The sequence below is a fragment of the Carassius carassius genome, chromosome 39 (assembly GCF_963082965.1).
Source record: "Carassius carassius chromosome 39, fCarCar2.1, whole genome shotgun sequence".
Taxonomy (NCBI): Eukaryota; Metazoa; Chordata; class Actinopteri; order Cypriniformes; family Cyprinidae; genus Carassius; species Carassius carassius.
The window spans coordinates 20369652-20393887 of NC_081793.1; the positions used below are offsets into that span (position 1 = coordinate 20369652).

The following is a 24236-nucleotide window of genomic DNA, read 5'->3' on the forward strand; positions in this document are numbered from 1 at the left end:
GTGTGTTTTTGTCAGCTGGGGGAAGAAGTATAGATAAAAAAAAAAGCCCTCAGCCAAGCCATCAAGTTGAACATTGAACTTCACAGTAGTAGCTGCCTTTCTATGCCTCTCCTTTTGATGTTACCTCCAAAGCAAGGGATCAAAGGCTTGGAGTGTGGCGTGGGGAAGTCCCAGGCTCTTAGCCTGGCAGCCTGTGATATATGCAAAAGTCTATGCCAAAAAGAGAGAGAGAGAGAGAGGGTGGGAATGCAAGCTAGAGAGAGAGAGAGAGAGAGAGAGGGTGGGAATGCAAGCTAGAGACAGCAGGCTTGTATGGAATGTAGCTAAATAGTGTGCTTTACTTTAACGAACTCTTGAGGTGATGCAACCCTTCTTCTCTGGGTCTTTAACAGTGAAGTGTTGAAAACAATGAGGGTATGCCGAGAGAAAGGCTAAAGCTTGTGGGTGCAAAATGTGGATGATCATACCTCACAGACAGATCCACTACTACACCCTTTCCCTCACATTCATTGTGTCAAACTCACATAAATATACAATCCGATGTCTGACTTACAGCAAACACTGGCCATATAAAATGCTGTCCTTTAAAAAAAGGACAAAAAGACGGGCACAAGACCCACACATATGGGTACAATAGGCTCAGCTGAGGTGTGTTTAAACCAACTTACCCCCGCTTGAAGGTTTTTCACACACACATGTGCAGAAATATAGGTCTAAACGTGCATGCACACACACCCTTTCCCCAGGGCTATAGGATTAAGAGGTCTGTCTGGCTGACAGCGAGCCCTTCCTTCCCACGTACCCTAATTCACTGCCTCCCTCCTGCCTGCTCGGCCCCTCGGCACTGTTCTCCCAGCCAGGGAGGAGGACACACCTGAACTTGACATCGATCTGCCTGAGCTTTTCTCAGCAACACTCACACATGCAGAATCACACACGCCACAATACAAATTAATTGTGTCTACAGTAAATGATTGGGGGACGATACTGAAAACAGAAGAAATGCTGCAGGAATAGTTTTATTTTAAAAGGGTTTTTTAAAAATTGCAAAACATGAGCATTTGACTGAATCTATATTTGAAATAAATTGTTTTAATTTAAACTTAAATTGAGTTAATAAATATTAATGATATTAATGACACTACAAAATAAAATTGTAAAATGATGCGGAGGCTGCTGTAAACACTGGAGTGGTTGTGCGAACAAATACATTAACACATTTTACTTTTGTAATTTAATTTATTTGAAAACATCTATAGCAGGGATGCACCAATAGGATTTTTTGGGGCCGATACCGATACTGATTTTAACAAACACTTATTGGCCGATACTGATACCGATATTTGTCACTTTCTCTCTTATTTGAAATTTCGACATCAAAATAGATAGTATTTTGATCATGTTTTAAATCAGCAAAGTTCAAAAAGCATCTGCATTAAATTATACTAGCAGTTTTATTGCTGCATCATCAAATAATTTCTAATGAACAAAATAACACTTCACTATATAAATTAAATACATATTAATATTTTTTATTGTAACATACTTTATGCTTTATCTTCTTATTAGTTTGTATACATTTTAATATTTTTTTCAGTTTAAATATGTATGAGATCTCCTTAACTAAGACGGGACTCTTATTTCGAAGGGTTTTCTAGTCTATGGAGCTGTATGGGTAATGAAAGCATGCAGTTCTTCAGATTTAAAGTTTGTCAGTTTATTAACCATCCCCCGAAAAGGCATGAGATCTGTATATATTTGTTCACTTTTAGTTGTAATAAGTGTTTTGTATTCACTGTATGTTGATGATAATGCAACTGAGAGAGTGTTCAATGTGCACTTCTCGTACTGTGTTTTGTTTAGCTCTTATGGTGATTTTTTTGGAGTGAAAAAGGACGCAATAAACTTAATAAAACATCAGTAAAGTTTTGGTCATCATTCAGATGAGGTCCGCTACACTTATGAAAGGTACAAAAGTTATTTAGTCGAGAATAGTGTGTGATCTTTTGTCTTTTGTTATTTGATTAGCATTAAAGTGCAGACAGCAGCGCTAGGATTATTCAAAAGACATTATCCAACTCAGTGCCTTCACGAAGTTAATTAATAAACCATCGATTTGTTATATCAGCCTTTTTCCTTATATAGCCGATATACCGATGGTTATAAATTCTGGTACAATCGGCTGATAAATATCGGCTGCCGATACATCGGTGAATCCCTATTCTATAGTGTGATCAAACAATACACGTAAAATGATGCACATAAATATGTGTATCATGCATGAACTTCTGTGAACATTTGAGTGATTACTCAAATAAATCCATTATTTTTTTAAAGGTTCATTGAAATCAACAAAATGAATTAACTCGTTAACTAAAATGATCCTTTTCAAACCTAAAATCACTGTAGGACACCCTACAGTTTTAAGGACTTTTATATGCGGCTTTTGAAGGTCCTTGAGATCATTAAGTGTATAATTTGGTACAGGATCGCTTAATGAGCAAAGAAAAGGACACATTTTCTCTGGACCTTGAATTTTCAATCAATCCTTCGGTTGTACCCAACAACATAATTTCTACTGCTCTCTAATCCTGACCATTTTACGCTTTCCCCTTCACCTGTGTGAAAACAGCATACATGATCCTTTTCTCAAAAGGACACACAGATATTGTCTGACCACTATTACAGGTCGTAATGGGTCAGAGTGTGTCTGTGTGTGTGGCTCCCCGTCAGGCAGGCCATGCCAGTGTCTCCGCTCCAGCACCAGATTCTTTAAGAGTCATGGCCTTGAGAGGGAGGGAAAAACGAGCGTGGATAATAGGCCTGTTGTTAAAAGAATGGAGGAGAGAAGAAACAAGTGAAAGAAAGTGGGAATGAGAGGGGAGGAATATTAAAGTCAAGCAGATCCCGTTTCACTTTCCAGGTCATCCGAGGGCTGCTGCTGCTGCACTTGCTGTCATTAAATTTGTGCCAGCCGGACGCCTTTGGCCACTGCACCACCTCTCACTAGTTTATCAGACTATGAACATCAAAACTCTTAAATGCAACGGTAGTGTTCAAAATGTTACTGAAAGGGATAGTTCACCCAAAAATGAAAATTCTGTCATCATTTACTCACCTTCATGTTGTTCCAAACGTGTATGCATTGCTTTCTTACGTTGAACAAAAAAGAGTATATTTTGAAGATTGCTGTTAATCAAACAGTTGGTGGTTCCCATTGACTTCCAAAGAAGGAAAACACTGAGGGTGAGTAAATGATGACCGAATTTTCATTTTTGAGTGAACTATCCCTTTAAGACCTGTGTGTTCTGTTTCACGACTTTAATATTTACCTTTACATTATTTTCTTTATGAAAAAAACAAACAAACTTGTAAAATATTGCTGGGACTTCTGTAAACTGTGAACTGATACACTTAACCCTTAAATTGCATGGATGTTTTGCCAGTCATTATTACATATTTTGGGTCTTTAGCAACCCGGACCTATATATCCAAGACGGATGGATCTCGAACTGCTGCAATGGCATTACTTTCTCCTGATATTTTAATAACAATTACTACAGATTAAAATAAAGCATGCTTGGTTACCTTTTGAAGCTTAGAAGGGTTCGATTTGAGCAGATTATTTTTTCCATCACTGTCCCTGACTGTCATCGTCAAAGTACACTTCCCCAGTACATTCAGTATCTGGCTCATATTCGCGATCTCAACCATATTCTCAAAATTATAATTTACAGGAACTTCAAAATCAATATTTTTTATCACTGGCAGCTTATTCTCCACATCCACCATCAAATGACAGTGAGACTTATTGTTTACAGTAATTGCTCTACAGAAAAGCCATTCAAGCAAGTTAATTTTTTGCTGATAATTTTCTTTTGTTTTATGGCTGCGGTAATTATGAGTGAAACATCACATCATCGTTGTCTATTAAACAGTGCCACCTGAGGAACATAGGTGTATTGCATTTATTGAGCCATCAGATATTTAATTATTGTTGCACAGGAAAAATATACTTACACTATTACATATCTCAGGTCGCTAGTGACCCAATACACTTTTTACACATTTTTTTTTATTTGTTCTTGTTATATTGTTTATAATGAATAGCTTGAGGAATACTAAGTTGATGTATAACTTAAAAAAATTAAGGAGGGAGAGGGTAGTTAATGGCGTCCCGGGTCGCGAAAGACCCAATGTATGCATTTAAGGATTAAATGCTGCTCCTCTTTAGAGAAAAAGGCCCCATTTAGTTGTGCACCTTGTTCACTTTTGACCAGTCTGATTGCAAGGTACAGCTGAAAATGACAGTAAAAAAATTAAAATGAGGGCCCATGTTTTAAAATGATTATACTTGCATTCATCCCTAGGTTTTGTGGGCATTGGGATGTGTAGACACGTACAGCTAGATTTGCGCTGCGATAAAAATACGCAGCAAGCCACCATCGGGCCTGTGCCGGCAAAGCAAGGCTTCAATTTGAGCTGCGGTGATGGATGGCTAATGAGAGCAAAAAAATCCATCCGTATAACAACAAAATACCACTGACACTCCTGATCGCCGCGTTCCCAACATGAGATGGAAAAAAGGCGAAGAGAAAAGAGAGCTGGAGGAAGACAGGCAGGGAATGAGAACGAGGGAGAGAGAGAGAGAGGGAGAGAAAACTCACAATGATGACACGTAAGTGCAAAGAGCGATTAAGGATTTACTTTCAAAAGGGCCTCCATTGATCTTTTTTGATAGACCTGCAATAAATCAAACCAGATTGACTCGCATGAGAACGAGGCCTAATCCTTTAGTCAGATCCAGGAGAACTCAAACCAAACCAGCTGTTAATTTAGGCTTTACAAGATAAAGCAGGCGAAAGCCAACCTGATGTACCCTAGGGCAAGGGCTTACATCATCTCTGTAAAGCAATCAACTTATTGCCAGTTTGGAGAGGTAATCAGAGTGCACACTGGGAGGAGAGAGAAAGACAGAATGGCAGGGGAGGAGAAAGTAAGAAAAGGTCTAAAAGGCAGGAATAAAGAGGCTGTATGAGAAAAGCAGACAGAGAGTAAAGTGGGGGGAAAGACAAAGAGGTCCAGAAAACAGGCCACGGGTTATTGCATGCTAAAATATGTAGCTATGCTAGAGATATGGCGAAATATGAGAGGGAGGCAGCAGAGGCTTTATTTATTGCCTGGGCACCCTGTAATTTCCCTGTACGTTTGGCCCTATGCCCATGTCCAGTGCCACCTCGGTCATGCCCGGTCAACCACAAAGAGTCAGCGCCATAGCCTGCCATGCTAATTAAACCAGTTATTTTTGTTTGTTTGAGCTTTTTATTTCTTCACCAATCTTTATTTTTCTGCTGGACGGAATGATTGAGACGCGTCATCCTGTCTTTTCTGGTTACTTTTCTAATGTCCTTTTCAGACCCACATCCTGTTTGTCTATGAATATAGGATTGGAGAGACATAGATATATTTTACATTTTTTATTATATACTGTTCTTTTATACTTATAAAAATCACAATAGAATATGTAAACAATTTATTATTTATATAATCACTATTATAGTTCTACTATTATTACTAGCATTGAATACAATTAAAATAATAGTAATTAGAGCTGAAACAACTAATCGATTTAATCGATTAAAATTGATTATTAAAATAGTTGTCAACTAATTTAGTCATCGATTAGTTGCTAAAAAAAATGTATTTGCCGTAAGCGCCTCATTTTGTGCATATTTTAAATCTGCGATGACCAAAGTGTGGCAGTAATGAGCCACCGCAGGTTTTATTCAGCCAGTACAGCAGGAGAAGTAGCGAATAGCCAATAGCTGGCCTCGTTTTATGTCACGTGCTTCCCGAACTGCGTCTGCAGCAGCGAGATGGTAGAGACAGACGGCAGTGGAGTAAGTTTGAGAAAGAAAAAGAAAAAAGTGGAAGATAAAGCTAATCGAACGAAGTCATCCAAAGTGTGGGAGAACTTTACTTTGAGCCTTCAAAAAAGACGAGTAACCTGTAAACTCTGCACTACTGAACTAACTGTTTAAGACTTTTATTTGTGCAGATTCTCCAGTACAATGTTGTTTGCAAATGTTTAGTCGTTAAAGTTGATAACATTGCTTTTTTACAGTTAACATTTAAAGATTTACAAACATGTTCTGTGATCAGTTTGTCGTTTACCAGTTCATAATTCAGTCTTGCAGCCTAATTATGATTGAATGAGTGGGGTAAATGCAGCAGGTTTTTTGTGTGTCAATTTATTTTTTCTGGACAACCTTCTGGTGGATTTTACTTTAAAATGTGAGCTCCATTCAGGTTTCATGCCACTGGCACTTTATTCGAAGGATTATTTACAATTTCACAGCATAAGCTATAAAGCTGTTTCCCAGGTATAAGTAAAAAAAAATAATAAAATGCAATGTACTGCAAATTTATTCTGTTTTATTATTATTCTTCGTGAAAATATTTTCTGAAAGATTCCTTAATAAGCTTTGTTCGGGATGTTATACTACTTTAGGAGCCCTAAGGACTGCCATGGTGAATACATTATTTGAAATCTTATGAAATTTGCTAGAGTATGGGTCAGTGTTTCGATTGCAGAAGTGTTTGACAAAGAATTACCAACACATAATAAAACAAAACTCCAGGTATATTTTTGATGAGGATATGACAATGCAAAATGGTTAATCTCTAAAAGTCTATGTTGAATGATAAAGACCCTTTGTTAATAATTTAATTGGAAAAAATGGGCAAAACTAAAATATAAGTACATAAAGATTAATCGATTAATCGTAAAAATAATCGACAGATTAATCGTAAAAATAATCGACAGATTAATCGATTATCAAAATAATCGTTAGTTGCAGCCCTAATAGTAATAACAGACTACAATAACAGTCTCTCTCTCTCTCTCACACATATATATACAACCCGAATTCCGGAAAAGTTGGGACGTTTTTTTAATTTTAATAAAATGAAAACTAAAGGAATTTCAAATCACATGAGCCAATATTTTAATCACAATAGAACATAGATAACGTAGCAAATGTTTAAACTGACAAATTTTACACTTTTATCCACTTAATTAGCTCATTTAAAATGTAATGCCTGCTACAGGTCTCAAAAAAGTTGGCACGGGGGCAACAAATGGCTAAAAAAGCAAGCAGTTTTGAAAAGATTCAGCTGGGAGAACATCTAGTGATTAATTAAGTTAATTGATATCAAGTCTGTAACATGATTAGCTATAAAAGCTTTGTCTTAGAGAAGCAGAGTCTCTCAGAAGTAAAGATGGGCAGAGGCTCTCCAATCTGTGAAAGACTGCGTAAAAAAATTGTGGAAAACTTTAAAAACAATGTTCCTCAACATCAAATTGCAAAGGCTTTGCAAATCTCATCATCTACAGTGCATAACATCATCAAAAGATTCAGAGAAACTGGAGAAATCTCTGTGCGTAAGGGACAAGGCCGGAGACCTTTATTGACACTGCATCACTCATCGGCATGATTGTGTCAATGACATTACTAAATGGGCCCAGGAATACTTTCAGAAACCACTGTCGGTAAACACAATCCGCCGTGCCATCAGCAGATGCCAACTAAAGCTCTATCATGCAAAAAGGAAGCCATATGTGAACATGGTCCAGAAGCGCCGTCGTGTCCTGTGGGCCAAGGCTCATTTAAAATGGACTATTTCAAAGTGGAATAGTGTTTTATGGTCAGACGAGTCCAAATTTGACATTCTTGTTGGAAATCACAGACGCCGTGTCCTCCGGGCTAAAGAGGAGGGAGACCTTCCAGCATGTTATCAGCGTTCAGTTCAAAAGCCAGCATCTCTGATGGTATGGGGGTGCATAAGTGCATACGGTATGGGCAGCTTGCATGTTTTGGAAGGCTCTGTGAATGCTGAAAGGTATATAAAGGATTTAGAGCAACATATGCTTCCCTCCAAACAATGTCTATTTCAGGGAAGGCCTTGTTTATTTCAGCAGGACAATGCAAAACCACATACTGCAGCTATAACAACAGCATAGCTTCGTCGTAGAAGAGTCCGGGTGCTAACCTGGCCTGCCTGCAGTCCAGATCTTTCACCTATAGAGAACATTTGGCGCATCATTAAACGAAAAATACGTCAAAGACGACCACGAACTCTTCAGCAGCTGGAAATCTATATAAGGCAAGAATGGGACCAAATTCCAACAGCAAAACTCCAGCAACTCATAGCCTCAATGCCCAGACGTCTTCAAACTGTTTTGAAAAGAAAAGGAGATGCTACACCATGGTAAACATGCCCCGTCCCAACTATTTTGAGACCTGTAGCAGAAATCAAAATTGAAATGAGCTCATTTTGTGCATAAAATTGTAAACTTTCTCAGTTTAAACATTTGCTATGTTATCTATGTTCTATTGTGAATAAAATATTGGCTCATGTGATTTGAAAGTCTTTTAGTTTTCATTTTATTAAAATTTAAAAAACGTCCCAACTTTTCCGGAATTCGGGTTGTATATATATATATATATATATATATATAAATCTTAATTATTATTCATATTTTTATTATTATATTTTAATAAACACAAAAAAATACATATGGTATATGTGTATGTGTATAAAGCTATAAAGGAGAAAAAGAGAAACAAGGATGTTGTTGATTTGTTGTTGGCAGTGACAGGGATGCATCATTCAAACACACCCAGACATGCATCCACTCATTAGGTACCATGTTCTTGCCTTTAATGTTCTGTTTACTACACACAACAAGATCAAATCTGAAATCCAATTCCAGGCCCGACCAGGGCCTTTCACTTTAGTTCTGAGGGAGCCTTGAAAAAAGCCAGGCTCGTAGTCTCTGGAAAGTGTCCAAAAGAAACTGAGGCTCAAGAGTCCAAACAAAACCCCAGGTGAAATCAGAGTAAAAGCAGGAGCCCGCATCCCTACCTCTCTCCGACACACTGCCTGCACACAGGGATCACTCAGACTTTGGGTGTCTGCTCTACTCAACTAAATTGAAGTTAAACGAGCCAGGGGTTTGACACACATGTGCACATCCATGTAAAGAGCTTGGCACTTCTGCAGCGCTCTGTTGCGCCTACTATCTTTAGTGCTGAACTGAGGTCGCCCCTCCTCCTCCCTTCAGCAGGTGTACTACTCAGCCTCGTGCCTTCCACCATCCTCCCCACGGGGTCACACTTTTAATTACATAGAAACAGTAATCCCATCAGACAAATGGCAAACAGGCAGACACCCAATGACTTTATGCCCAGTTGAATCATTACTGAAATTATTTGCTAATTTCTTTGCTCGCACAAGAAGCTAGTGAAAGCAGATGTGCCCTCCTGTCGAGGATCTGTGACAGAGATCAAGAAGGCGTAAAGATGGGAAGTGGAAATATGGGGCTGTTTTAAATGAGTAATATTAAAATCAGTGCAAGCAAATGCAGAACCCAATTATCAGTTGGGAAAAACATACAAAAAAATAAGATTCCTCTACCGGACAAGACATTTCCAACCAACTTGGTTTGGTAAACCACATAACAAGCGCAACTGAGAAGTGACTAGAGTTTCTTTTCTTAAAAGAGGGAGCGTGTTTGGTTTATGGGCTTTGCTCAGCACCGCCATTTGTCTTTGGGGAACATCCCAAGAATCCACTCTTTCCTGAAAACCAAACATCAAGCTTCAGTCCACAACCTTGCTGCCAGACCCCATTCATTCTTCCTCTTGCTCGCTCACTCGCTCTTTCTTTCTGTCTGTCTGTCTCTTTTCCTCTGCCCATGACTTCTGTCAACAATTAGCGGTTGCGTCTTCCAGAGTCCCAGACCACAGCACCCGAGCATTAAACTATGCAGTCTCCCAATCAGTCCATCAACATAAATTACAGATTGCGACATCATTTGGCAAAGAGACATAGCTCTGTGCCAATAAACAAACAATTCCCATAAAATAGTTTTTGACAGAATTAATATAAAACTCCAAACTCAGTCAAAATCATGACTATACAAGCCATACGCTGTAAGAAAGTCAATAAAAATATTTGGAGCCTGTATTCTTGGCTTGCAGAAAGGCCTGATTGCTCACCTGTTGTGTTGTTTGGTGTTAATGTATGTTTGGTTGGTGCATGTTCTGGCTGGACCCCAGGGTGTCGTATTCCATACTGGGTGGCTAGACTTCATGCCACAGATGGGAGCAGTTCCTCGGCCCAACACTGGAGCAGTAAATCTACATTTAATTATTGGGGTGCAAGCCACACCATAACATAAAACTAACATTTTCCATTTCATAAAACACAACGAGGCAAAGGCAGAATTATGTCTTTGCGTTCCCAGACTTAGGTTTTTTCTACCATAAGACAGAGGGCACAGGGTCATGTCTTAAGACAACAATTCGGTCACAAAATCCAATTAGTTTAATCCCAAATCAAATTAGTTCATATAGAATAGCTGTTTAAAATACTTGTCCTCTGCTTGGAAATGATAAGACTGGCAGCTTCCCTACAAACCGGAGCAGTTGCATCTAGAGGCATGTCCATTGCTGTATAGTGATCCAAGCAGCACCCACAAAACGCCCAAGCAGTTTCTTTTAATCCTTTTCTGACTATTGGTCAATATGACACTGCATGGAGTTGTTCATGTGTGAAGAAGTGGTAGATACCGAGCTGGAAGAGGACCTCAAGAGTGCTGCAAAGGGTACTTTGAGATTCCAACCAGTATGCCTAAAAAGAAAAGGATCCTGGGGAATGCACAGTGGGATTAATCATAATTTCTTGTCGACAGTTGGAGGGAAGCCGGAAATTACTAACATAGATGCTACTGAAATGAGAGGTTTTATGAAATAGCCACAGAGCTTCAGGGAACAGCAGTCACATCCTCCAATCCATCTCTGGTTATCCGTTCTGTAATAAGACAGAAGCAACCAAATGACTGTCAACATAAAATTTGCACACACTTAAGCAGCATCAGTAAGATCTGACCACAAAAAGCAACATGAGTGGTTCTCCTCAAGTGTGCGGTCGCACTCCTGGAATCCGTTCCCAGAGGCGATTGAGTTGAGTATACGAGTGTGTAAGGCCGCACAGCAGCTGTGAGAAAGGCACAGGGCCAGCTGCTTCCCTGGCGGCTCTGATTTCCTGACCTCACAGCCTGAGAAGCACACAGTCAGGTGACCAGATCTAAAACCTACTTCATGTCCTCAACCACCCAAGCACAGACTCTTGGGCAAAAGGGCACCCACACACCTTTCTGCTTTAAAAATCTTCCCTTTGCTCACTGTGTTGATAAAAGCCTTTGGTTCAATCTGCGGCCGAGCTCTGTAAACCGATGCCTTTTTCCTCATAGAGCTCCCCTGGCTGTGACCACCATGTTTGCATACCAGAAAATCTTGCGTAACCGTCTAGTGGTTTCTCACCAACGAGACTTTACATAAATCGAGTAGAGGATATTCATCCACTCTAAATCAATAGTGTTTTTAAACATTTTTAAACCTAAGATCCCTGACTTCAGGTTTATGAACGACAAGATCTACCTATTGAAGAATTGATAGAAAGACATCCCAGCTTATACTTTCAATTTGAGGCCTTTTATTTAGTATTTTAATTAGTGATGCACCAATCATAGCCTATTCAGAATCAGAATTAAAAAAACAATTACCTAGCAAATTGGTTGATTCTGATACTGATTTTTATAGGAAATTTATTTATTGGCTATTTGCTTTATTTAAGAAAATGTATAAATATAAAAAGTGGCCTTAAACCAAAATATCTGTAACCATTTGAAATTAGAGGCAACCACTGGATTTTAATCACAATCCAAACAAAGATGCTACTGCTGTTGCACGAGCAGATGTTTTGGATTGCATAATTTCAGGGTTTAAAACAAAAACAGAATGTTCTGACTAGATTTTATTTATTAATTTTTTTTGCAACATAAAACTATAGACCGTATAAAATAAAACACATCTGCATGAAACAAAAACAGCAGGTCTGAATGAGGCGCAAATTCGCTCTCTGACAGCAGGTGGCACTTATGAACCAGCCACGATATATTGTTCCCTTGGTTACTGCTGTAAACAAAGTAGAGCTGTGCTTTATTCGGAGGTAAGCGGAAAAGATCGTTTTTTTTCTGGATTCCTTCAAAAAGCATTAATTGATTAAAATTATAAAACTTAATTTAACATCAATTTATTAAAAGTTTACCAAATATGACATTTTTTGGGGGGCCTATGAAATGTTTTATTTTTTCCAACCTTATGTTTTATTGTTGCAAAATTCTGTTTTAGCATGTCTAATTATTTGAAAGCATAAAACAAGTTTCATTTATTCTTACAATAGGCTTATTTTTAGATTTATGAAACATTCATTCATAAAACACTCATTTTATCTATCTTGTAAGTAATGAAAATTTAACGAATTAATTTTTTTGAAAAAAAATAAAGGTTATTTAATATAACAATGTAATATGATATGAGAATAGTTTAATGAAACAGTCAAATGCTCATGAAATGACTCTTAGAGCAGTTCTGGAGATGTTTAGTGAGACGGCAGACGCTAAAATCCCTGTAAGCGTCAAGCGTGCTTCAGTATGAGTAGTAAACAAAACTGCGTTATTTATTAACACAGAGACATACACAATTCATATTTAAATATGAATCCTTTTGCGGCTTAACACGCACGTGTGTGTGTCTGAGTGCGCATCAGAGCGGAACTCCGTTGTGCATGATAAAGAGAGCGCAACCATAATGTAGAGACCGAAATGACATGCAGTCGTGTAAATCGTGATCGACGGGTTGGCGACCACTGGTGTAAGATAAGCAGATTGATATGCCTCAGGAGAGGAACTCTTGTTTACCCACGTAAAGTTACAAAAAGAGAAAGTCCCCAGATGGGACCCCAGAGTTTACTACCCTTAAGGTTTAGACAACAGTTCTGTTCGAACCTTCGTGCCCTTCAGAAAGATAATGAGATGGGTGGAGATGGGCATGCAAAGGTGATAGCAATCCACTCGTCACAGTGGCCTCAGCTTTCCGTGCCTTGAGTAAATGGCAGTTTCTATACGGTAATTGTAACTGAATTGTAAACAGAGAAGAGTTCAGGAAAAATGTCAGAGTCAGACTAGGTTACTGAGGACCCAACTTCAGCATGACTAAGCTTCCGGCCCAGTACTGCTTCCTCAAGCTGTCTTCCTCATACCCTGAGCGATTTAGTTGTTTGACTAGTCGTGATTGAAGACATCGGGGGGTGTCAGGCCACGTTCGGTGAGCCACCTTGTGAAGCGTGGTACTCTTCCCGGCTCATTTAAACTGCAATCCTGCTCTTTTGCTCTCAGTGCATCTTTTTGTCATTTGAGAGCTCATGCCCCATTTGTATTATCCACTGAAATGACAACAAGTGGAGGAAGAGAAGGGGGGTTGATGGGAAAAAGGAGGGGTTTCAGGGAGTAGTCACAAGGAGACAGTTCCAATGAAACACCCCCAATGCCCCTGGTTGAGACAAACACACTAATACTTGAACCCACACACACATTCTCCTTGACTAATGTGCCACGACACTCGTACATCACCCACAAATTGGCCAAATGAATTAACCATGGCCCCTGGTTAGCGTTTCAGGCTTTAAATGGATTTTTCCTCTCCTGGCCTAGCCAATAATTGCATTTATCCATCTTGTTGAAGCACAGTTTACACACTTGCTAACATCATGCCAATCCAGGCTACATTTTCTGCTCCAATGGCAGAAGAGGAGGAGATTTGTCACTGGATCATAACAGGTAATTCAAACTACAATTAGTTCGATAACTCCCCCGTATGTCAATGTCTGGGTTCCAGGGTTTGATGGAGCAAGTGGGTATTCTGTCACTATACACACCCCCCACTCCCAATCCATTCACCTTATTGAGATGAACTGAGCTTAGCTGCTTTTTAGTACTACTCATCCAAACCACTAGGCACTAGCAGCTAACAGAGTCCCAAGTAAATGGGAATTGTGACTACTTTTCACACACACACAAGCAAATGCATTCTCTGCACGCCTGACACAGCACTTGTGTCAAAGGCTGCTGCAGGGGTCATCTGAGCACACACAAGTGTTTGAACAGTAGTGCATTAGACACTCACAGGACAATTGGGCTATGTAAACACTGTGGCCCTTCCTTCCCCGCAGACCTTAAGATCTGGGCTTAGACAACCCACCAAATTAGACAAATTCCTGCTCTTGCTTACCGCCAAACATCTCACATCTTCATCTCCCATACCAAAAGACAGCACAAACAATTAAGGAACATCATCACGTATGTCTTTCATCACAAAGAAATGAACCTGAGAGATGTCAGGGCCTCTGTATCAAAACCACTTCATTCTTGAGTTTTGAGCTTTCATGGTTCTCTACACAGTTCTCAAATCCTGGATCATTTTCCCCCTCAATGACCTGAAATCTTTCACTTCGACGCCCCATGCTATGACAAAGCAGGCCATTTATCTTTACTGATTTTTGAAAAATGCAAAGCGCGACGGCCCATAAAGATACAGGTGCTGTAAAGCTGATGATAAAGAAAAACTGCCGGTTCTAAAGGGCATCTAGACAAATGTAACACCACCGCTGTGGCTTGCCTATTCCATACCAGCATAGTTTAAGCTGATTGCTGGCCAAAGAAAACAGCTCCAGGTCAGGATTAAACTCTCTTTCCTTATAAATCACTCCAAACTCATCGCTAAATCTTTCCGTTCAGCAGATAGTCGGTGGAGAGAGAACACAATTCACTATGACTGGCAAGCAGTCGTCATCTCTATTTAACTCAGAAGGCTGTTGAATTACACCTCCTCTATGTCAGTGTTCAGATCTTAATATTGTCAAAGGACATTGGTTGCAATCAGTAACCACATCTGCCACCTCTGGCTAACACTGATCTGACTCACGGAGCCCTAGGGGCAGCCGGCCAAAGATACACCTCCATTCAATTATACCCCTCGCTCACAATGCAATTGACAATTCGTTCAGCAAGGGAAGTCAATTCCCCACGTTTCGGAATCGACCACTGAGTGTTCACACCGTCCTCTAATGAGATGTAGCCAGCGACAGTTGATCCAGGCTAATCCTTAAGGGTGACGATGTACAAACAAACAAACCAACATTTCCTACAGTCTGTGCGAAAAACATTTTATGTGTGCGCTAGAGGTGTAGACAATTCCCTCTAATTTGATGCGAGTCTCAATGTGATATTTATCCTCAGACACATCAACAAGACAAAACTGGTGACAACCACAATGCTAATCAGCTGAAATATTATCTATACTGTTTGACAACCATTCAGCAGGATATGGCCAGAGAAACAGAATAATGTAAGGCTCCATGCATGCCATCGCACACCCATTATTTAACACAGAGGATGGTTATCTTCTGATAGACGGGAAGACCTGTACCAAAAATAAAAAAAAACTCAAATACTGGTTTCTAAATTTTATAAAGCACTTATCTCTTTTAAAGCATACAAATATCGGCCTGTTGTACCTCTAATCTTAATATAACTCCCTGATTAGTGGATTAGATTCTTTCTACCCTGGTAGAAAATCTCCTTCACCTTTTGTTCAGTTCTAAATGCAGTACCTTTCCTAGAAATAAGCATGCAATAAACTCATTAGTGAAGAGACAAGCATACACGCATCCACACACACACACTCTGGGCCCTGCTCAGAGCTTATCCCTTGGCAATTAAAAGTTTAATTAAAAGATTAAAAATACATAGGCTGAGTTTTATAACCTAATACATTCTCAATTACGTGTTTTACCCATACAAAACATTTCGACATATCTACAGGAATTCATGCAGATTATTGAAGTAAACAGGATTTAAGATTCTGCAATGCAACATTATAGAATCTCATTTTGCAATCAGAGCTAGAAGACAAACTTGTGGGTGTGACACTTAATCAGCTCACTTCCTTATCAAAGAGAAACGTTTCACAGGGCAGAATAATAAACACAGAAGCAAAACAGTGACTGGTCAGGCTTCATCTTTTTTTAGAAGCTTCAATCACATGCCTTAATGAAGAAAATTGTGTCCCTTTTTTGTGTTTAAAAAATAGATGCAGATAGGTATTTGTTTTAACTGTTGAAGTTCTGTGCAGAAGTTTCACCGGAAATGTACCGTACGTCAGCAATGGACTTCCTGTGCAAAGACAGCGATGGTCACTCTATCAGACCTTTTCTCAGAGGAGAATATTTACCACGTACTCAGTCTGATGTCATTGTGTCATTGGGTCCACCTGATGTATGACAAGGCAGTCATTATGTTTTAAAGTCTGATAATGAATGATGTACAGTAAAAAGACTTTGTGCCAATGAGCACAAGACGCACACGTGCTTTTTCACTGGAAACTTGCACACTCCTATCATTAAGCATACAAGTCAGATGGCAGCTCCAGAGAGCATGTGTGTGCACTTTGGCCCAACCCGAGCATGTTCCAATCCAAACAAAAGCCCAGTGCAACCAAATTCCAACAGAGTCACACAAGCCTCTATGCTGGAGAACTTCCAGCCGACATTTTGATGACGAAGCGGGAATCAGGAAGCATTACTAATTTAACCTGATTCATAAAAAAAGTTTAAAAGCGGGGGATGCCACACACATGGCCTGTCTATCAAACATGACTATAAACTTGTCACCTCCTCCTTGTCGATTTTCAGTCCCTGCTGTGTTTTTTTTTCTTTCCTTCATTTCTTTTCCTTAGTAGATAAATGTGAGACCTGGGGGTTCTATTGTTTGGACATCTAACCAGGAACTGTCGCCACTCTCATTGCCCCCACATTAGCAGCAATTATGCGCCCTATTCAAACTGTCTTTGTGCATCTCCCTTCACCCCCACTATGCCACGGCAGGCAAATCGACCCAGCTTTTTCCCAATTCTCCTAATCGCCCACTCCAGTCCAGCATACTGCACAAGGTAAACTTCTCTAAAACAAGCAGATGAAAACATTCCTTCAGAGTAAAGTAGATATGCAAAAATGTTCTGATTATAAAATCCAATATTTTATGATATTTTTAATAAATTCTGTCTTACAAATTAAAATTCAGATTCCAACATTTTTTGCGTGAGCACAATAAAACTACACTAGCATACACTCAGGAGAAAACGCATGTATTTCAAATGTAGTAAATTTTCTGTTTCACAAATTTTCATAATTGTGTTTCATAAAATTTTCCTAAAAAGGCTTAACAGTCTGCATACACTGTGACAACATGCCCCACTAATGTCACAAAATGTGTTTAATGAAACACGTCTTTTTTTTTTTTTCTTCATGGTCAACAACAGTGGACATATTCAATAGCCTTTTAAAGCCAGAATTTTAAGGTAACAGTATGTGCCATTACAGAAAATGTAATCATCAAATTTTAGATCAATGACTTTTAAAACATTTGAAATTTATTAAAATATTATTATAAAATATTTAATGATCTGACTCTTTCTTGAAGACTTTCTGTACTTTACTGTAGATTAATTACATCAACGTTAAACTACATCCATGCAAATATATGCAAATTTCACAGCTTTGACAAAAAGCAAAACAGGTTTCATAACCAAAAATAAATAAATAAATTGCTGTCTCTTTTTACACCTAATTATTTACAAATGTATAAGTTCATTACAATTGAAAATTAAATAATATGTCAAATCATCTAAATATTAAGGCAAGTACCAGCACAAGTATTTTCATAGATTTGAAAATTGTATTAAATTCTTGCACATCTTGTAATCAATCGATATTAAAGATCTTCTTAAACAGTCCTCAAAAGGCCTCAACATCACACACCATAAAATAATTCACATGCAGCTATCATACAGCTGCGCAGGCCTGCAGGCGGTGCATCCGCACCGAGAGAGAAAGAGTCATTTCATTTCCATGTTTAAGGAGCCCCTCAATGTGAAGGCCAACAGCAGGACTATATTTAACAGATGACAATAGTTGCATTCCAGACGTACAGTACGATCTTTGTGTTGAACTTTGTGTATGGAAATAAATGGTGAAGAGGAGAGAGGTGAGGGGTGGGGTCAACAACACACAGCTGCTAAGCCACTGCAGCTCCATGAGATGCAGAATTTACAACAGCAGTTCCCCATTCATCAATTACAGGACAGGATAGCGTTCGCAGCTTTAAAAACAAGCGCGACGGAAATGAATCAAGAAAAAGACAGAAATATAATTCTCAACAGTGGCATCCAATAAAATGTGAAAAAAAGGGACTATTTCTATTTATTATCGATACTGTTACGAAATTCTTAACAGTCCACATCCGAATAAGAAACCTTCATTAACTATTAAACTAATGCAGAACATTGTGTATACACAACGCTGCCTTAAAAAAACAATCAGTGAGAGAAAAAGAAAAGAGAAAGAAAAAAAAACACCAGGTTATTTTCCACACCCGGTCATAGAGAGGAGCCAGCCAAATTCATCAATGTAAGACAATTGAGCAGAAAAAAGTAGAAAAAATATTTTTTTTTTTTTTAAAACACCTCAGTAAATATTTACAGCACAAAACTTTTCCATTCATTTACCAAGCACTAACAAAACTGTACTGTACTCTTTTACACCCCCCCCCCCCCCACAAACACACACATCTGCGATTCATTGACTTTACAATTTACCACATGTCGAGATGGGAGAGGTCGGGACTCTATCTGAATCATGACACAAATATGCAAGTGATTTATTGTTTTAAAAACCATGGGCCGATTTAGTGCAACTCCACTCTTCCTGAGCATTACTCCTATTGGCAGACCATGAACAATTACAGTTTGGACTAATTAAGCCCTGAGAATGTGCTGTGCGCCGCTAATGTCTCACAGGCCCTGCTTTCAGTTTAATGGTGCCAAACTTTGCTCCCCAACTTAACTCGCACAAATCCGAAACAGATTGCACTTTTTTATGGGTGTTTATCAAACCCCAGCAAACAGAAACCGTTTTTTTTTTTTTTTGCATGTAGGATGGGAGGAGGAGAAAAAAAGACCAGGAGGAGAAGGAAAGAGTGGCGGAGGGAGAGAAAGAGAGAGTCTTGTTTCCATCATTCTTTGTAAACTAAAGTGATTTGCAAAACAAAAGGATGGCAACCTTCTAAATAAACTGGGATTGTATTGTGTGCAGGGCGGCACAAAACGCGAGCGCGTAGCTCGGTGAACCCCCTACGGATAGCAATTAGGGGCTATTAACATGTAAAGCCAATTTGATAAGGTATGAGTCTATCCCTGTAAATCCGCATTAAACTATCATCTGCACCTCACACGACAGGCTATTCAACACACATAATCCATACGATAAAGCATTGTTATTGACGTCGCAGCCTAAAAAGATTTAGCCGTGGTTTAATAAAATATGTACATGTAGGGCCACATGAGCGTTGAATGCATCTTTGAAAAAAAAAATAATAATTAATTGATTTGAAGCATAAAATCAATTTAGAATTGTTTTATTCAATTATACATTGCATTTAAAATTATAAAAATGAAAACTATGATAAAAAAAAAAAATCCGCCATGCATCTCCTTTTCTTTGCTCTAAATAACAGAGAGTGTATTTGGGTGTTGCAAGTTTGTCTTTTTTTTATAGTATGTTCCTTTTTTAAACTACGCATAATTATACGCTGAAACCTGAAACCTATGCCAAAAGTCTGCAGGCCTAAGGAATTATGGGGCCAGGGGTGGCGTCAAATATCTTAACATTCATAAGTCAGAGAGGCAGTAAATAAACCCAGCGGATTTACGGGCATAAAGCCCCCTGCCAGAACTCAGCCGGCCAGACCTCTGCTCTACCTCGCTTTCCCCTCTCCACAGACCTGTTGAGGTGTGGTTTTAGCCTACAGCCACCCAGTTAACCCAGCACCTTTCCAACCACAACACACACGTAGAGTGTGTCCGCAGCTGTGTGTCCGCCATGCAAACTGCTCTCGATGAAAGGGGGAAGAGTGGCTATTGTCTGCAGTTTTTCGTGAGGGAAAAAAAAGAGTCCAGGCATTGTCGATAGAAAATTGCTAATTGCTACAAAATCATTGTGAAATTTCCGACTGAGGTTGCTGGAAATACGAACTCCCGTTATTACAGAGGTCAGATGAATTCAACTCGCTCCCTCCCTTCAGTCAAACACACACAAGGGGAAAAGCATTTCATCACTATTGCATGAGCGGAAGATCAGGGAAATTTAGCTGACACATGGCCTATGGAAATTTTTTTTTTTTAATTGTCACATCTCTGATATAAACCTGTAGAGAAGTATACACCATTAAATAAACCATTACAGATTAAAAGATGTGGCAGTAGCAAATTTATACTGAAAACAAAACATCGGATCAATAAATACATAAATGTTTGAAATGCAATAAAACTGGAATAGATCACCGGTTTGTTTTAATACAATTTAGACTATTAAAAAAAAAGCTAAGAAATGTTAAAATGTAAATCATCGGCAGCTAAACCCAACAAGCCCCATGCATTCGTTAAACGTAGCGACAGCTAATCGATGCTCAGGTGAATTATTTATTCTCTACTTAAGTAATGCATTTATGAATACAACAGCTTTCAACTTCAAAGCGGTGTGGGTCGGACGCCCAGGCAGCTCATAGGTAGAAGACCTCATGGCACAGAAGCAAGGTGAAGCGCTACAGCACAGTGTCAAAGGCTGAGATCTGTAGGCCCTGGTACAGTAAGACATCAAACATTACAACATACAACTATAAAGAAACTGACTATATCTATGGGTATAATATTTAGGCTAGAGGGTCAGAACAGACCTGGACTGACTCCCACATATAGGGGAGGATATCAAACAATGAGCCTTACTTCCGTGAGAGAACGCTAAATATATTCTCTGTAGCCAAAAATGAATAAGCCAGCGATTTAGACAGGGCTCCATCCCAGCAGGGAGAGGAACTATCAGACTATGAGCTCTGCTAACAGCATCTCTTAGATTCTTCACGACCTACCATACAGAAGACACGCTGTACAGCAAATACTTCCTTCATATTCCTACTAATCTATGCACAATTGCAGTGGTCATACTGATGCTTTCGTAATTTTCTGTCCTTTTGTTTATATGTGAATGTTTCAATTGGGCATTTACAGCAGTAAAGTAATTATCAGCAAGTGAAGAACAGATTCAGCAAAAAGCCAGAGATGTGTCTACAGAAATGTCTCACATATACTAGAAAAGAATAGAAGTTTAATCCACAATTTCAGAGCAGTACATTTTGAACGTGGTCATTTACTTAATTTCAGGTTACCCCACATGTCATTGTCATAAAGCGTACCTTCACGTTTTAGATTAAGCCTAGAGCGGATTATGAAAATCAGAAATGACAGCAAGATCATACTGCACAATTTTCCTACTTCTACAGCAACGACATAAAATATATATATATATATACATTGATATCAATTGTAAATAAAAATATTAACCTGCTAAATCAAAATTAATTATTTCTGGTGCCAGGAAAAGTGTTGGACAAATCTGCATAACTAAGCACAGCTTATTTCTAACAACATGATCTGATCTGTATTTACACCTACATATTAAGCATATTTTCTCATTACATGTTATTCAACATTATGCATGCGCTAAATAAGATGTCCATCATGCCATGACAGAATGTAAATATAAAACATTTTATATTTCATGTGCATTTAAAGCAAATGTTTATTTGATTTTGGAATAATTCTGACACTACTGTCTAATATTTTACAAATACACTATGTAAAGGGTGGAATGAGCAATGTTGAGCTTTCATTCGAACGATCACAAATTCATTGACTGCCTTTCACTAATTACCATAAACATTTCCCATGATGCTCTTTGGCAATAACATTTATGTGCTTTGAAATTCTGTAAATAATACCAGCAGTATTATGTTAAGCTCGGATAAATTAGTCATGAATTAGCTCAGATAAATGATTAATGTGCCATTTTATGTGGCACACTGTAAAAATGTTTTCATCGTCATGTCATAACAGCATCTTTGTTTCCATCCGTTTAAACGGTCACAACAATTTCTACTCGATTTTCTCCAGCAGTAATTCATTTCAAAGTGGCAGAAATGGCGCAGATTGTAATTATAGCACCACTGTGATTTCATTTTAAAACTATTAAGGCTGCAATTCAACTTGACATTTTAATTTTTGATGGTTGAATTTCTTGAATAACAGAAACGCTTTTTCTTCATGTGTAAAAATCATAAAAACGATAATAACCATAGTAATAATACTACTATTATTATAAATTCAAACATTATTGTACATTTCCGTTTTAAAAATTCCGGAACACGCAACTGTAAATTAAATGTCTAACTTAGTCTAAAGCAAACGAGCTAATAATCCACTAGTTATTCAAGTGCATGAACAATTAAAATAAATAAATGCAGAATATAAAGCAAAGAATCTAACCTGACAAATATGTAAATATAGCCAGGAAAAAAAAAAATAAAAAAAAAATAACGGCGTTAAAAGTTACTGTGGCCGTGTGTTTGTGCACGTCATGAAAGCACATTATTCGTTCCACTGTATCGTTCCTTGCAGCCTGCGCGGCTCTTTCCACGCGCCACAGTGGATCCGCGCGAGCTGCTTGTAGTTGTACAGTGCAGAGTGAAGTGTGACAGAAGTTCACGAGCCGACCAAAGCAATCCCTAAACATGGACGTGGTGCTTTAGCTAGGTGCATGTGGCTACAGAAACACGTTAAAAACACTTACTGTGCGCGCGGTTGGCGAGAGCGATCCGTTCGGGAGGTACGGGCTCGTGAGGTCGGGAATCATTATAAACGGATAGCCCGGGTACGGTGGGCTCTTGAACAGCCCTCCATCTTGCCTTTTCGCAGCTAACATGGCGGGGGAAAAGAAGAGGAAAACTTTTAGTTTAAGTTACATTCCCAAAAAAATAACTTTGTACGTATGTGCAGAAGCAAACGGAACAGAGGAACCGTGTTGTTGTCCTCTGCAAAAAAAGATGATTTAGAGAAAACAAGCACTCACCCTCCTCTAAACTTTCTCTTGTTTTGTCTCTGAAACTTTCAGATCTAGGCGGAGGCCGTCTTTCCGCCTTGAAATGCAACGAAACACAGGGAATGCATTGAATAATCACAGCGAGGAGATCGTTAGCTAGTTAGCAGCGTGTTTAAACAAGAAAAGTGCGTGTGAAGTTCTGGACAAAGTCGCGGATTCGCGGTTATTTGTCACTTACCTCGGAATCCGAAGAGCTGTTTTGATTCGTTTCCGACTCGTTTACCAGAGAAGACTTGACATCTGCTAAATCCCTTTCTGCTGAGGAGTTCTCCGAAATCTTGTCCTCCTGCTCGCCTTCGTCTTTGAAGGAAATCATTTCATCGTTCGCACCCAGATCGTCCCCTCCACCGCCGTTCAGCTGCGGCATTTTTACCGAGGAGCGCTAATTTTGCGGGGGGCCAAAGCACCCAAAAGTTTTTAAACCCTTGATCTTGGTGTGATCCCCGAATCCCGAGTTTCAAGTTTAGGGACTCGCAGTGTCGTTTGGCTGGGTGAGTGTTCAAAACTCAAAAAGAATAGGGCAATCTTGGCAGAAACAGAAGCCGGAGACGGAGCTGAGGCGCTCGGATTGAGGGAGTTGAAGTTGGTCGGAGTGGTTTTCAGTTCAAAGGCGGCGCTGATTGACAGATAGAGAGGGATGGAAATAGAGAGAGTCTGGATTCGGGATTATTGACAGGGAGAAACACACAAGAAAAAAAAACTAATGAGATTCAAACAGGGAGGGACTTGAAGTGACGTTTTCATAAATAGAGAGGGGCAGGAAAAAGTACTGGAGGGGGGAAAGGGCTTGAACGAGAACGAGAGAGCGCGCGCGAAAAACACACAGAGAGAGAGAGAGGAAAAGAGCTTTTGGTGAAGAGCAGGACAGTTAAAACGAGTCGCCCCTGTTTGCTTTTGTACAGGAATGAATGGAAAAATAGGCGGAAGAAACTTTAGCGATGGTCTGCATGTATCTGAACAGTCAAACCGCTCACAATTATTGGCTTCCTTATTTTCTGCAGATGTTTTGGGAGGTGTTGGTGGGCTGAAATAACATCTCTCACTCCAAACATGCACTCAAATGACCATCAATTCTGAATTGCACCAAATCTATTTATGCAAACATCACTGCAAAAACGATTTCCTTACAAAGGCTAAATATGCGTGGGGGGAATAAACAGCAATCATTTATATGACGATTTTTCTGTTCTTTTTATTGGTGTTTTAAAATGTGATAAATTGCA

At 39.1% G+C, this 24236-nt stretch overlaps 1 protein-coding gene across 15 annotated transcripts in view; it reads right to left on the bottom strand.

Annotated features, from left to right (window-relative positions):
* LOC132121590 (transcription factor 7-like 2) overlaps positions 1-23781 on the bottom strand; it is a 94655-nt gene extending 70874 nt beyond the window's left edge. For 4 of the 15 annotated variants that reach the window (XM_059531140.1, XM_059531132.1, XM_059531130.1 and 1 more), the window contains exons 1-3: positions 23192-23777; positions 22984-23050; positions 22705-22829 (exon numbers count right to left, since the gene is read on the bottom strand). In XM_059531140.1, coding sequence (XP_059387123.1) covers positions 22705-22829; positions 22984-23050; positions 23192-23380 — 381 coding nt within the window. In that variant the 5' untranslated portion in view covers positions 23381-23777. Of the gene's footprint in view, positions 1-22704; positions 22830-22983; positions 23051-23191 lie in introns of all 15 variants that reach the window. The other 11 variants (XM_059531141.1, XM_059531133.1, XM_059531131.1 and 8 more) reach the window with 6 other exon arrangements.
* Positions 23782-24236: the final 455 nt, after the last annotated feature.